At 39.2% G+C, this 15,437-nt stretch overlaps 1 protein-coding gene across 1 annotated transcript; it reads left to right on the top strand.

Moving 5' to 3' along the window:
• Positions 1–564: 564 nt before the first annotated feature.
• LOC121384941 (titin homolog) lies at positions 565–15,169 on the top strand. Its single transcript, XM_041515427.1, has 6 exons — positions 565–752; positions 5,139–5,266; positions 6,654–6,713; positions 7,455–7,486; positions 10,239–10,334; positions 11,346–15,169. Exons 5-6 carry the CDS (start codon positions 10,302–10,304, stop codon positions 13,275–13,277), a joined length of 1,965 nt encoding a protein of 654 aa, XP_041371361.1. The 5' UTR covers positions 565–752; positions 5,139–5,266; positions 6,654–6,713; positions 7,455–7,486; positions 10,239–10,301; the 3' UTR covers positions 13,278–15,169.
• Positions 15,170–15,437: the final 268 nt, after the last annotated feature.

Below are 15,437 nucleotides of genomic sequence, written 5' to 3'. Positions count from 1 at the left end.
AAATAAGAGCCAGCACTCCTATTCGAAATGGTGATCAGTTATGCTACATGCCAGATATTATTAAATTGATTTAAAATTAAAACGTGTGTGTGTGTGGGGGGGGGGGGGGGGGGGGGGGGGGCAGTTCTTATGCTGTTCCCTTCAGCTGGACATTGTGTGAGTGGTGGTGGTGGTGTGTGTGTGTGTGGGGGGCGCTTCTTCCTCATCCCCACTGATCGATGTCCATGAATTGCTCTAAAAGCGTGTCTCCAGGCATGTATATTTTGAAATTTTCCAGGTGAGCATGTCGCCGCCACCCCCCCCCCCCCCCCCCCCCCCCCGATATGTTCCTTTACTCATATGCAAATTTCTCAAAATGTAAATTCGTCATGCAAACCCTGGGTAAAACTACACACATAAGAATATTCTAATTCACTTGAAAGTTACTTTGCAGTTTTCACGCACGCACGCGCGCATGCACACACACGAACACACGCACGCACACACGAACACACACACACGCGCGCATGCACGCACACACACGTCTATAATAAATGTATAAATTCCTTTATTTTGTTTTTTTCTTACAACAGATTGCTCTTTGCTCTACTTGTGTTGTATACACTATTGACAGCGACATGGGGGAAACCTCTTGCCGTGTGTCCCGACGGCTGTGCTATTGTGAACCAGGTTCTCAAATGTCTTCGGTTGGAAGACACAGAGTTGTCGGCCCTTGCGACATGCATTAAACATCAGCGTGGACCACTGATCATGTGAGTTACAGCATCTAGTCTATCTCTGGGGGTCTTTGTTTTTTTTAGCCATGTAATGGATCCAGACAGATCCTTAGACCTGCGTCAAACACCGTTGACAACTGAGATCATTCAGGGCCCTGCGTTAACTGTAAACAGAAAATAGAAATACACCGAGAGAACCGAGATAATTCAGTGCTTTACATTAACTCTCAACAGACAACCAGCCTCGGATGTTTAGTGGTTATGTCATCGGTCTTGGGGCTGGTAGGTAATGGGTTCGTATCCCACCTGAAATAATGGGAGATTTTCCATGCCAGTACACATAATAAAATTTTAACTGTAGCAAAATTTTGCTCCCCCCCCCCCCCCCCCCCCCCCCCCCCCCCGTTCCGCCTCTGCACGGTAAACATTATGTTAGTGTATTTAAAAATTGGCTTTTGCTGTTCGCCAAATGTGGGTTTTTGTTTTTTGGAGTTACATTTTTTATATATTTGTTTCACAATTTTGGCCTATGTGGCTTGTTTTTGTTTTTTTAATGTTTCTCTGTGTTTAACACATGGACATGTAGCCTATTTTATATCTGTAGTTGCATTATATACTTTGGAAAAGCAATATACTAGTACGCTTCTTACTTGAACATGCAAACAAAAATGTAAAACGATTACAAAAATTCACTCACGCCAGTGGCGGATCCAGAAAATCCATTTGGGGGACGGGGGATGACATGAGGCGGAATGCCAATGGAACTTTGGGGGGAGGGGTTGGAGAGGATAATAAAAAGAATGAAAATCAATATATAATACAATTATAACTGTTGCAAAATTTAGGGGTGGGGGCGGGCCCCTGCCCCCCCCCCCCAAATCCGCCTCTGCACGCGTCTGAAAGAAAAAAAGAAAGAAATGTTTTATTTAACGACGCACTCAACACATTTAATTTACGGTTATATGGCGTCAGACATATGGTTAAGGACCACACAGATTTTTTGAGAGGAAACCCGCTGTCGCCATTACATGGGCTACTCTTCCGATTAGCAGCAAGGGATATTTTATTTGCGCTTCCCACAGACAGGATAGCACAAACCATGGCCTTTGTTGAACCAGTTATGGATCACTGGTCGGTGCAAGTGGTTTACACCTACCCATTGAGCCTTGCGGAGCACTCACTCAGGGTTTGGAGTCGGTATCTGGATAAAAAATCCCATGCCTCGACTGGGATCCGAACCCAGTACCTACCAGCCTGTAGACCGATGGCCTGCCATGACGCCACCGAGGCCGGTCTGCACGCGTCTGATGCACGAGACTATTACGTAAAAAATAATTAAGTTGATAGTATAACTTAAAAACAAACTCTATGTGACCTAGAGATTTGAACCCACGATATGTGTGTAAGAGACTGTAGCTCCACGAGGAAAGGCTGCCAAAACATCACTTTTATTCTCTCGTGTCTTGCTGGCAGTGCTGTATTATCGTTAACTAGCAGAACAACAGTGGCGTGACATCACTAAGGATAGGTTTATCACTGAAACATACACAGTGACGTAACCAAATTACGTTGTCTATATAGGCTATAGCCATAGTCTCCTTTTAGTTTTCAAAACATGTTTTCTCATATATAAATTCTGTTTGTGTCAATGTAGGGGAAAAAACAACAGTTTTTGCAAAAACAGATGATGTTCTGTAAAATTAAATAAAATTCTACAAAAAAAAAAGAGACTATGATTTAAGCATACTGTGGTGTACTTCCATATTTAGTCGTTACATGGACGGCAATCACAGGACTCATTTTAGCTTCATATTCAATAAAATATCACGTATCTTAGTGTAATTTTATTTGACTAGTTCGTCACGTTTGACAGGCACAGGTTTTAGTAAATACAGATATGTGAGAATAATCCCCCGGCCCCCCCCCCCCCCCCCCTCTCCCATTCTCCACCCCGATCCCAGTGCCACCCAAACCCACAATGGAATTTTGTTAATGGACAATAATGTTATTTGTACTATTTGGTTTTTTAAGAACATAGTTGATCCCTCAAATTAAACTGTTTTGAAAACAAAAGTCCTAGGGAAAACAAAAACAACTTAAAAATAAACCAGGTATGGAAAGAAAAGAAAGAAAGAAATGTTTTATTTAACGACGCACTCAACACATTTTATTTACGGTTATATGGCGTCAGACATATGGTTAAGGACCACACAGATTTTGAGAGGAAACCCGCTGTCGCCACTACATGGGCTACTCTTTCCGATTAGTAGCAAGGGATCTTTTATTTGCGCTTCCCACAGGCAGGAGAGCACAATCCATGGCCTTTGTTGAACCAGTCATGGATCACTGGTCGGTGCAAGTGGTTTACACCTACCCACTGAACCTTGTGGAGCACTCACTCAGGGTTTGGAGTCGGTATCTGGATTAAAAATCCCATGCCTCGACTGGGATCCGAACCCAGTACTTACCAGCCTGTAGACCGATGGCCTAACCACGACGCCATCGAGGCCGGTTTGAAAGATGTTTTACGCTGTTTAGTAAAACACTAACAATATATCTGACGAACACAAAATCGCGGAAAAGAAGAAAGAGATGAGGGTCGTGTGTATGGAATTTAATTTTATTTCGATGAAATTAGCGGGTGAGACTTAACTCGGGCATGCTAATAAAAGCCGAGTATACCGAAAATACCGCTCGATAAAGGTATTGTATCAATACCGAATACCGTACAGATACCGAGGTAAATCACCCCTAAAATACCGATAGCCTACCGAACGTGAAATTTCAGTACCGCCCAGCTCTAGTCCGTAGGACCTCAGTTCGCACGTACCTGCGTTCGTTCTACACCGGCTCCAACCCAGAGTGAGTGCACCGCCAGGTTCAATGGGGAGGCGTAATATTAGTTATGCGGCTTTTTGACAGGACGTACGGTATTGTACGTCCCTCCAAAATCTATATTTCCCGAGGCGCAGGTATTAACTGATTACGCAATGCTATATTCTAGCATTAGATTTTAATACGCGAAAAACTACAATCTAACACATTTGTGGCCAAACGTGTTCAAGTCTTCAAATAAACAGTAAAAATAAAATTTATCGAGTTGAGGTATTCCCATTCATATTGAATTCAAGAATTTTAATAAATTTAATCAGTGAGGCGTGTTGGAGAAAATTCCGTCGGTCTCATCCGCAGTTTGTATTTTTGTACAGTCAGTCGAGCAAACCACATGACATTTCGTACACCCCAGCAAATTCTGCATTTTCCCGCAAATGACACGGTGTACTTGTGGTATGCGTTAGCTATTGACCAAGCAAAACGCATGAAATTTATCTAAAAGGTAATAAGGCCACATAAACCACATTTCACCTACTTCACGGGTGTGATTATGGGCGTGTCTCCCGAGTGTATGAACACATATGGGGAATGAATACCCGGCATACATTGCAGATTCAGTGTAACCCGGGTTCAGGGTATATAGATATAGATAGGTCAACTGACAGCAGACGTGGAGCACGGCCCTATCAAGTAGTCCCATAACAGCATGGAAAAAAATACTGCGGCTTCACCATTCATCTCATCATCATCCATGTTTGTAATGTCCAAAAACTAAAAATGTCTTTGTCTTTGCGTTAAATGTTTGTGGTGTTTTAAAAATACTAAAAATAATAAACGTCGCAACAGACAAGATACGTGCATTGAGCACTGAGATCAGTCAAGTCTCCCAACATCAGCCTGTCCTACTTGTAGTTATTTCGTTTGAAATGTTTCTGATGAAAGAGTGTAGTGATCTCCTTAAACGGAGAAACATCAAGTTACTTAAAAATCTGTATTGGAATTGTTTAGATGCCATTTGTTAAAATGTTCAGCACCCATGCCTAAAACAAATGATATACCCATCAAAAGACGTATTATATAATTGGTTTAAACAATATTTATTAACCACTAAATACGCCTAAATACGCGGTTTTGGAATCGGCCAACAGGCATGAGCCTATGTTAAGGCATCTGCCTACATGTTCCAAATACAAAGACATACAGCGAAGATGACAAATTTAATAAATTGATATTTGTAAACGAGGACAAGGGAAGTGAACAAAAGGAGAGAGAGAGAGAGAGAGAGAGAGAGAGAGAGAGAGAGAGAGAGAGAGAGAGAGAGAGAGAGAGAGAGAGAGAGAGAGAGAGAGAGAGAGAGAGAGAGAGAGAGAGAGAGAAAGAATGGGCATACGCGAATGGTTAAGTCGTCTCACAACGCTTACTATTTATAATGAAATCCTGGACAGATTTAAATATATGCAGGTATTTTCTTGGTTACTAAGGTTCAGATCACCAAATACTAATATGTTACAATTGAAATAAAATAATTAGACAAGTGGATATTACGAACAACATGGTAAACTAATTGCAATTTTGATTGAATTTCAGTGATGTCAGTAAACACCAGTTAAAGTGCACCTGCGGATTTCTGGACTTTGCCAAAAGAATTACAACTAATTCAAGATTTTTGTTAATTCACAATACCATCTGCAGTCCTAAGACTATTGAAAAGTGTGGTAAGATCTAGAAAAACGTATTTTAAACGGGAACTTAACGCAGTACAAGTATTTGGTGGATCAGTCTCAATTTGGTTATTGTACCTGGTCACCATGCAGTAGGATCACAAACGCCTGGGAGCCGTACTAACATCATGTCCAATTTGATAAAACTGAACTACTGTAGGCCTACAATTTTTTTACCTCTACCTCTAACCCAATGGCTCATTAACCACTACAGCACCAATTCTAGTGTCAAAAGATATTGGTAGTTTACTACCCCAGTAGACATAAGCCTGGCAGTAGGTCAGGTAATTAGGCATTAACAATGTTTAAAGTTTGTCAAAGCACGTGGAATGCAGTGTCCAATTTCGAAACATTCAAACCTATAAACTCATGGTAGGGAAACTTAAGGTCGGTTTTATTTTTATTTCGAACCCTCGAATTATTTTCAGGCAGAAATCCGGCCCACTACTAGTCCATCAACTGCCATGGTATATATAATGTCCTGTTGATGGTACTTCTCACTACTAGACCATCAACTGCCATGGTATATATGATGTCCCTTTGATGCAACTTGTCACTACTAGGCCATCAAAGGCCATGGTGTATATAGTGTCCTGTTGATGGAACTTCTCACTACTAGTCCATCAACTGCCATGGTATATATAGTGCCCTGTTGATGGAACTTCTCACTACTAGTCCATCAACTGCCATGGTATATATAATGTCCTGTTGATGGAACTTCTCACTACTAGTCCATCAACTGCCATGGTGTATATAGTGTCCTGTTGATGGAACTTCTCACTACTAGTCCATCAACTGCCATGGTATATATAGTGTCCTGTTGATGGAACTTCTCACTACTAGGCCATCAAAGGCCATGCTATATACGATGTCCTGTTGATGGAACTTCTCACTACTAGTCCATCGACTGCCATGGTATATATAGTGTCCTGTTGATGGAACTTCTCACTACTAGGCCATCAAAGGCCATGCTATATATAATGACCTGTTGATAGAACAATATATATAAAATATTGCTGCTTGTTTTGTGTAAGTGTAGAAATAATTATGCCAGGCGCCAAATACATGTAGCATTCGTCTAAGTATAGAAATAATTATGTCAGGCACCGAAGATGTGTAGCATTCGTCTAAGTATAGAAATAATTATGTCAGGCACCGAAGACGTGTAGCATTTCTCTAAGTGTAGAAATAATTATGTCAGGCACCGAAAACGTGTAGCATTCGTCTAAGTATAGAAATAATTATGTCAGGCACCGAAGACGTGTAGCATTTGTCTAAGTGTAGAAATAATTATGTCAGGCACCAAAGTTGTAGTCATAGTTTAAAATCTGCTGAGGTATCATTCCATTTTTTTCCATGATATATTGTGGTGTTTTTACAGGGGTCATTGTTGATGCTGCGTCTAGGTTTGGGTCGGCCTTGGTGTCCAAGTTAGATACTGGTGAGTGATTTTCACAGCTACATTTAAGGAGGTGCTAACCTCGAAAGACACGCCCCCCCCCCCCCCCATTCACACCCCTACACCCTTTGACAACAAATTTGACACTGTCAGAGATATACATGCTGTGCCTTACTTAGACCAATATTCGAATTCAGCATCTCTTTTGGTCCCACCAGGCCTTTCCTCGCATTTTAATCGTCCTTTCCTCCAAAATGTGTCAGATGGTGTCACGGGTGTTAAAAAACAAGAAGAAGCTTTTGCGAGTTTGTATGGGTTTAAGACGTAATAATGTTTTGATTTGCATTTTAACGTTACTTGTTATAAACTTGCTTTCCACAGTGTGCTATCCTTTGTGTGGGATAGTCTATATACATGATCTCTAGCTACTAATGGATAAGTGTTGTGGCTTTCCTCTCTAAGACCATATGTCAAAATTACCACATGTCTGACATCCAATAGCGGATGATTAATAAATCAATGTGACCTAGTGAAACTTTAATTTTCTCTCTCTCTCTCTCTCTCTCTCTCTCTCTCTCTCTCTCTCTCTCTCTCTCTCTCCAGTCAGTCTCTCTTTCTCTCTCTCTCTCTCTCTCTCTCTCTCTCTCTCTCTCTCTCTCTCTCTCTCTCTCTCTCTCTCTCTCTCTCTCTCTCTCTCTCTCTCTCTCTCTCTGTGCAATGTTTATAACTTAATGTTTTCCCACACTATTCTGATATATCTTTGTTGTTTTTATTTTTAAACAGTTGTATCTTCGAACAATTATCCAGCTCAACGGGTAAGTGAAAAAACATCAAAACAAAGCACTTTCTCATAATGTTATTATTAGTTGATAAAACAACGAAACTAAGCACTTTTACTTTACCTTATTATTAACTAATAAAACAACAAAACTAAGCATTTTCACGTGATGTTATTATTAATTGATAAAACAACATAACAAAGCACTTTTACGTGATGTTATTATTAATTGATAAAATACATAACAAAGCCTTTTTAACTGATGTTATTTTTAATCGATAAAACAGCAAGACAAAGCACTTTCACGTGATGTTATTATTAGTTGATAAAAAAAAACATAACCGCCTATTTAATATATGCTTCAATCACTGCCAGTGTAACATATGCTTCAATCACCGCCTATTTAACTGCTTCAATCACCGCCTATTTATCTGCTTCAATCACTGCCTATTTAACATGCTTTAATCACCGCCTATTTAACATGCTTCAATCACCGCCAATTTAACATTCTTCAATCACCGCCAATTTAACAGATGCTTCAATCACTGCCTATTTAACATGCTTCAATCACCGCCAATTTAACAGATGCTTCAATCACTGCCTATTTAACATGCTTCAATCACCGCCAATTTAACAGATGCTTCAATCACTGCCTATTTAACATGCTTCAATCACCGCCAATTTAACAGATGCTTCAATCACTGCCTATTTAACATGCTTCAATCACCGCCAATTTAACATGCTTCAATCACCACCAATTTAACAGATGCTTCAATCACTGCCTATTTAACATGCTTCAATCACCGCCAATTTAACAGATGCTTGCAGACCGAAATTAAGAATGAGTTACCTTCGACAATTTTGAAAGGTTGCCTTGGGCAAAATGCGTAGAGCAATTTTCAGCCTAACTACTTAATCAAGGAGTTGAGAGGTAAATGGTATTTAACAGACACTAGTGTAGTATTCTCTTTCGTACATATCTTTAAAAAACCCAGGCCTGGCGCTTATAAATGTTTTACAATCCGAGACTTTATTGTCATGGTAACGCCATACAAATTGAATGCATATGACATCATTTGTGATTGAGTCTAGACTCCAAGGGTCTGTACAAATATTACGTAACGCTATTTTTGTCAGAATTAGACACCCTCCCTTCCCTCCTCCGTAACGCTAGACTGTACATCCATAAAATGTTACGTAACATTTGGAGACACCCCCTCCCATTCACAAACAAGCCATGGGATGGGTGTAATATAATTGTAACGTACTGCTTGCTATTCTGGAAAGCGCAGATCTATACGCATTTCAACTCGATTTATAATCCTTATATATTGTATGTACATGTATACGCCTGGCTATAACTACCTACGTACATTAAACATTGTCGCTGTGAGAGAGATTTAAAAAAAATAAAAATAAAAAGTAAAACTTACATAACGCTGTTAAATACACACACCAGGGCCTTTATCAGTAAGGCCCTAACATAAGGCAAATCATACCAGGGCCTTCCTAACGTCATATCAGTAAGGCCCTAATAGAAGACATCATATATAGTTTCGATCTAATATATATGTGTGTGTTCTTAATCCTGATTGCATGATAATTATATTACTGTTTAAGATAACCAATTAAACCATTTCTTTCTTGATGTTGAGTGGATGTGAGCAGATGTTAGCATTTTCCATTAGAGAACTGTTCAAGCACGCAAGTCATGAGCACAACCTCTAATTTCCCCAACGAGTTCGGTCCAAAGTTCTTTTTTGTTTGTTTAATGGAACCAATAGAGCACATTGATTTACTAATCATCGGTTATAGGGTGTCAAACATTTTGTAATTTTGACATAGTCTGAGAGACGAAACCCGCTACAATTTTTTCCATTAGTAGAAAGAAATTTTTTATATGCACGAAGCCACATACAAGATAGCACATACCACAGCCTTTGATATACCATGTTCAACATGACATTGTTCTGTGTTGAACAGTTCTGTTAGAAAATTAAAATATTGCAACATTTTGTAAATGAATATTTTTTTATGTATTTATAAAAAACATTAAGTGAAAATCTGTTAGTAAAAGTTATAAATTTGTAAACCCACCGCATCAACGTGGTTCTTGGCCAAAATTAATCCAGGCGAATTCCTCGAAATAATTCAATATGAGGTTGAAACTCCACTTCACAAATGTAAATTCCAATCATATTGCATACGTTTTACAAAACAAATTAGCAGTACACGAAAAAATTGTTTTAGTGTATCCTGTATTACAATAAACCATGTTCAAAATACAGACTACAATAGTAATAAATTTGACTTTGCTTCGCTCCTAAGTCAGTGACGTCATGTCAAAGGAAAGAAAAATATATTACGTCATAATTTTACTTACTACAAGAGTTTTCATTGACTATCGTAAGGATAATAATTAGGATTTTAAAATTTGTGGGATTTCTTTAATAAAACCTCAATAAAATTGTTTAAAGATACTCCTAATGAGTGTAGTATTAGACTAAGGATAATATGGCTGTGTTTCGTTGTTAACTATACGGATTTATCATAAACGTTTTGGATTTAGCGACTCGACTTCGTCTCGTGCCCAATCCACATTTTGTGCTAAATCCTTATAGTTAACAACGATATACAGTGATATTATCCCCTAATTACATTAACTTTATTTTTAAATTTGATGTGGTCTCTGTTTTGTGTTGAACAGTTCTTTTGGAAATTGCAAGTGTACTTGGTATTCAAACAGTCATGTATGCCTATGTAATTGAATATCACTGTCTTCTTTGCAGACTAGACTTTACACGTCGTTGGAAAAAGAAATCTTTTTCCTCATCTGTTTCCATGCAGCTGTGATGGTTCTCTTTGTCATTCTTTTTGTGTGCAAGGTAACTAACAATTATTAGATTAATATAAAATAATGTATATATATTAGCAAATGAAATAACATTTCTAACTCCCAAAGACATCATTATGACCACCAACGAGTTGGCTGTACAAACCCTGATATTCTCAAATCCATTTCCGGACTTATAAGGGGGCAAAGGGAGCAATTGCCCCGGGGCCTCCAGACTAAGGACTTCCTTCATAAAAAAATGTAATAATTATAAATTAGTTCCTTTTTTATTTGTCATGTAATTTAATTTCTATATTGAGGGGCCCGGGCTCCACAAGGCCTAAATCCGGCCCTGCTCAAATCGTATTTAATATGTTGTAGTCATATTTAAGTTTAATGGCAGATAAGTCAGACAAGTCTCATCATATATATATATATATATATATATATATATATATATATATATATATATATATATATATATATATATATATATATATATATATATATATATATATATATATATATATTATTACAGAGATAACACGAGTTGATAAAAGTATGAAATTCGTGGATTTTATACTTTTATCAATGAGTGCTGATAAATTATGATATCACAAGACACGAGGGGGATATTCTTTTTGTCATCCATTATAATTATCTTTTTGTTTTCATTTGCTTCATTTGAGTCAGTAATGTTGGTTGAATGTCACTATATTTGGCAGCGATACTCGTTAACAGTGGCTTGACGACACTAATGATAAGCGCTGAAACATACCCAGCGACATAAAAAAATAATGTCGTGATTAAAATTTGACCAATCAAGATTATAAGAAGCGATATCTCCTAGCAGCATATCGCAGGAGATATCGCAAATTATAGTGCCAGCGATATCTCCGACAAAAGACTTCAATGTATGTGTGTGTGTGTGCGTCTCTCTCTCTCTCTCTCTCTCTCTCTCTCTCTCTCTCTCTCTCTCTCTCTCTCTCTCTCTCTCTCTCTCTCTCTCTATATATATATATATATATATATATATATATATATATTATTGTCTTTATTGTAGAACAGGCGCAGTAAGAATGTTCCAGAAAATAGTGTTGATGTACCAGGCAGTCCTGCCAAACGAATTAATGCTTTAGAAAGAAACTTCAGTGCCTGGATGGTGCGTGAACACCGCGGAACACAGCAGTCCAACAAGATTGAGAAGTATTCACATGGACCAGGTGATGGAATCCTCGAAATAACTGGTTCTAATTCACTGTATGAGAACATCGGGCAGAAGGAGAGGTATTCTCATAGACCTAGTGATGGAACCTTTGAAAGAACTGACTCTAAATCACAGTATGAGAACATCGGGCAGCGGGAGAGGTATTCACATGGATTTGGAGATGGATTCCCTAACGTAACTGAACATGGTACTCAATCACCTTATGATATGCAAGGATTGAACAATGATATGCAGGGTATCACGCTAAATGTTCTACATCCTCCTCGCCAGGAGAAGAAGCTGAGAGGAAAGACGCCTGGCTACAGAAGACAAACAAAGAAAGACAAGCATTTCCAGGAATGTGATGTTGCCAGCGTGCATGATGATGTTGTCAGTGAAGTGGTGGATGAGGAGGTGGAAAGGCTGCTGCAAGAGATTGATGTACAACTGCTAAATAAGAAACCAGACAGCTGTCTACTGGATCTTCACGATGAAGAATTATCCAAACGTCTGCAGGAGCCTGATGCCATACCGCCAGTATCACAGTATGAAAAAGAAAACATGAAAAGATATGTTTATCTTCAAGAACTTCCCACTGAACCGGAAAAGACGTCCCTACTCGATCTCCGCAATGAGGAATTATCTAAGTATCTACAGGAGCATGATATCAAACTGATAGTGTCTGATTCAGAATTTAAAAATGTCAAAACATATATAAATCGTGACGAATTTGCTGCTTCTGCACTTCAAGACAAGAATTCAGAAAAGCAGTGTTTCAGACCTAAACCTGCACTGCAGAGCAACAAGGAAGAGGAACCTCTTTACGACTCTGATGCTGAACGGCAGTATTTCGTTTTAGAACCAGACAGCGAACTGGTAAGAACGAACTCGGTACCCTGTCTGGATGGACAGGATGACAGATTGAGAGACAGGAAGACCAAGCAGTCCAGGTTAACACCAAGTATCAGGCAGCAGAATAAGAGCGGAAAACATCCAAAGACATCTCTCCAAGAGTATACATCTGCACCGAAAGGTAGGAGAGGGATAAAATACATGTTCCTGAATAACGATGATGCTGACGAGTGTGATTCGAGGACAGATGTGTACGGGCGGGAATCTGTGAAAGACTGCCTGGATAGGAAGCACTTGCAAGAACCTCACACGAGAACGGCCCAGTATGCATACCGCAATAATAGGAATACTAACATGCATGATTCGAGATCATATGTGTTCCCACAGGAATCTGAAGGTCGGCAGTACTTGCAGGAACATAACAAGAAAGCGGTACAGTTCACATTCCTTGAGCATCCTCATTTTGAGGTACAGAGTGATAGATACGATAAGACGCGTGACAGACACGTGCCAAAATCCTATACCAAACTGCAAGGAAGGGAATCAAACGCAGACACGCGTGATGTCACTGGTCGACTGCAACGTAAGAAAGCAGATGAATTCATGCAAAAATCCTACACCAAACTGCAAGGAAGGGAATCAAACGCAGACACGCATGATGTCACTGGTCGACTGCAACGTAAGAAACTAGACGAATTCATGCAAAAACCTTACACGAAACTGCAAAATGGCCAAGCGGAAAGATGTCAACAAAAATGTTTTACGGAAAAACAGAAGATGTCATCAAAATATGTTTTCCAGGAGACATCAACCACTGAACTGAGATATAAGAAACCGGAGAAGCTACTTCGAGTTTCTGAGATGGAATTGGCACCAAAGAGGAGATCAGACAGTGTGTACCCTGTTTCGGCTTCCCACAGGCAAGACATGGAATGAAAGACGAGCTTGGACACTCTTGAGTACCAGGTCCGGGTCCAGAGCCCCATTAACGTGCCCATATCCCATTTAAGGTTCAGGCACGTCCATCCCAACTCCGGTCTCTGACATGACTAGTGGCCTGCTTTGGGACAGAAGGCTATTTAATTCAAGTGATAATTTTCATATTACTCGGAGGGAGGGGGGAGGGGTCAGAAGCGTCTAGTCCAAAAATTAATAATTGTATGGCTTTTAATTACAATTAAATTGCGTTATGGCGCATAATTTAGAGCGGCCATTTCCTAAAAAAAAAAAAACCCACACAAACCACAGCAACATTTTAGGAATATTACAAACTTTGCTATGATGTAATTATTGCCTTGGAGAGTTTAGCAATGAAAGGTTGGCACCCCGCGTCAGAGGAAGGAGTGGCGTCAATATAACTTTGATGAATGCCAATCGTATTCAGAACATCGGTGTGGCGAACCAAGGGGCAGTGTGTGTGGGGGGTGGAGGTGATGCAGAGCCAGCAGCCTAACGGAAAGCTATCTACTGCCGAAACTGCCTACGCCTAACGTCCGAGTAGCTGGACAGCAAGTCTAAACACTCAGCTTCAAAGATTACCCATAAAGGAGTGAATCTCACAAAACACTTATTACCTGACACGTTCAGGGACGATACGTAATCCCTGGTAATACGTATTCTATGTGTGTAATAATCTGTCAGTTATATATCTGATTGAGAGAGGAGACTGGAAACGTTCAGGGATGATACGAAATCCCTGGTAATACGTATTATATGTGTATAATAATCTGTCAGTTATATATCTGATTGAGGGAGGAGACTGGAACGGTAATACGTATTATATGTGTATAATAATCTGTCAGTTATATATCTGATTGAGGGAGGAGACTGGAAACGTTCAGGGATGAAACGTAATCCGTGGAAATACGTATTCTATGTGTATAATAATCTGTCAGTTATATATCTGATAGAGGGAGGAGACTGAAAACGTTCAGGGGTGATACGTAATCCCTGGTAATACGTATTCTATGCATGTAATAATCTGTCAGTTATATATCTGATTGAGGGAAGAGACGGGAAACGTTCAGAGATGATACGTAATCCCTGGAAATATGTATTCTATGTATATAATAATCTGTCAGTTATATATTGAGGGAGGATACTGGAAACGTTCAGGGATGATAGATAATCCCTGGTAATACGTATTCTAAGTATATAATAATCTGTCAGTTATATATTGAGGGAGGAGACGGGGAAACGTTCAGGGATGACACGTAATCCGTGAAAATACGTATTCTATGTGTATAATAATCTGTCAGTTATATATCTGATTGAGGGAGGAGACTGGAAACGTTCAGGAATGACACGTAATCCGTGGAAATACGTATTCTATGTGTATAATAATCTGTCAGTTATATATCTGATTGAGGGAGGAGACTGAAAACGTTCAGGGGTGATACGTAATCCCTGGTAATACGTATTCTATGCATGTAATAATCTGTCAGTTATATATCTGATTGAGGGAGGAGACGGGAAACGTTCAGGGATGATACGTAATCCCTGGAAATATGTATTCTATGTATATAATAACATGTCAGTTATATATTGAGGGAGGATACTGGAAACGTTCAGGGATGATAGATAATCCCTGGTAATACGTATTCTAAGTATATAATAATCTGTCAGTTATATATTGAGGGAGGAGACGGGGAAACGTTCAGGGATGACACGTAATCCGTGAAAATACGTATTCTATGTGTATAATAATCTGTCAGTTATATATCTGATTGAGGGAGGAGACTGGAAACGTTCAGGAATGACACGTAATCCGTGGAAATACGTATTCTATGTGTATAATAATCTGTCAGTTATATATCTGATTGAGGGAGGAGACTGATTCTATGTGTAAAATCTGTCAGTTCAGGGGATGAGACTGATACGTAATCCCTGGTAATACGTATTCTATGCATGTAATAATCTGTCAGTTATATATCTGATTGACGGAGGAGACGGGAAACGTTCAGGGATGATACGTAATCCCTGGAAATATGTATTCTATGTATATAATAACATGTCAGTTATATATTGAGGGAGGATACTGGAAACGTTCAGGGACGATAGGTAATCCCTGGTAATACGTATTCTAAGTATATAATA

Source organism: Gigantopelta aegis, chromosome 11 (genome assembly GCF_016097555.1).
Source record: "Gigantopelta aegis isolate Gae_Host chromosome 11, Gae_host_genome, whole genome shotgun sequence".
Classification (NCBI taxonomy): Eukaryota; Metazoa; Mollusca; class Gastropoda; order Neomphalida; family Peltospiridae; genus Gigantopelta; species Gigantopelta aegis.
This window is presented reverse-complemented; position numbering and strand designations above follow the sequence as displayed.

Bases quoted from the DNA above. Each gene is read 5' to 3' on its own strand.
- LOC121384941 (XM_041515427.1), top strand. From the start codon at position 10,302: ATGGTTCTCTTTGTCATTCTTTTTGTGTGCAAG. The intron at 10,335-11,345 runs GTAACTAACAAT...TCTTTATTGTAG, and splicing joins TCATTCTTTTTGTGTGCAAG to AACAGGCGCAGTAAGAATGT.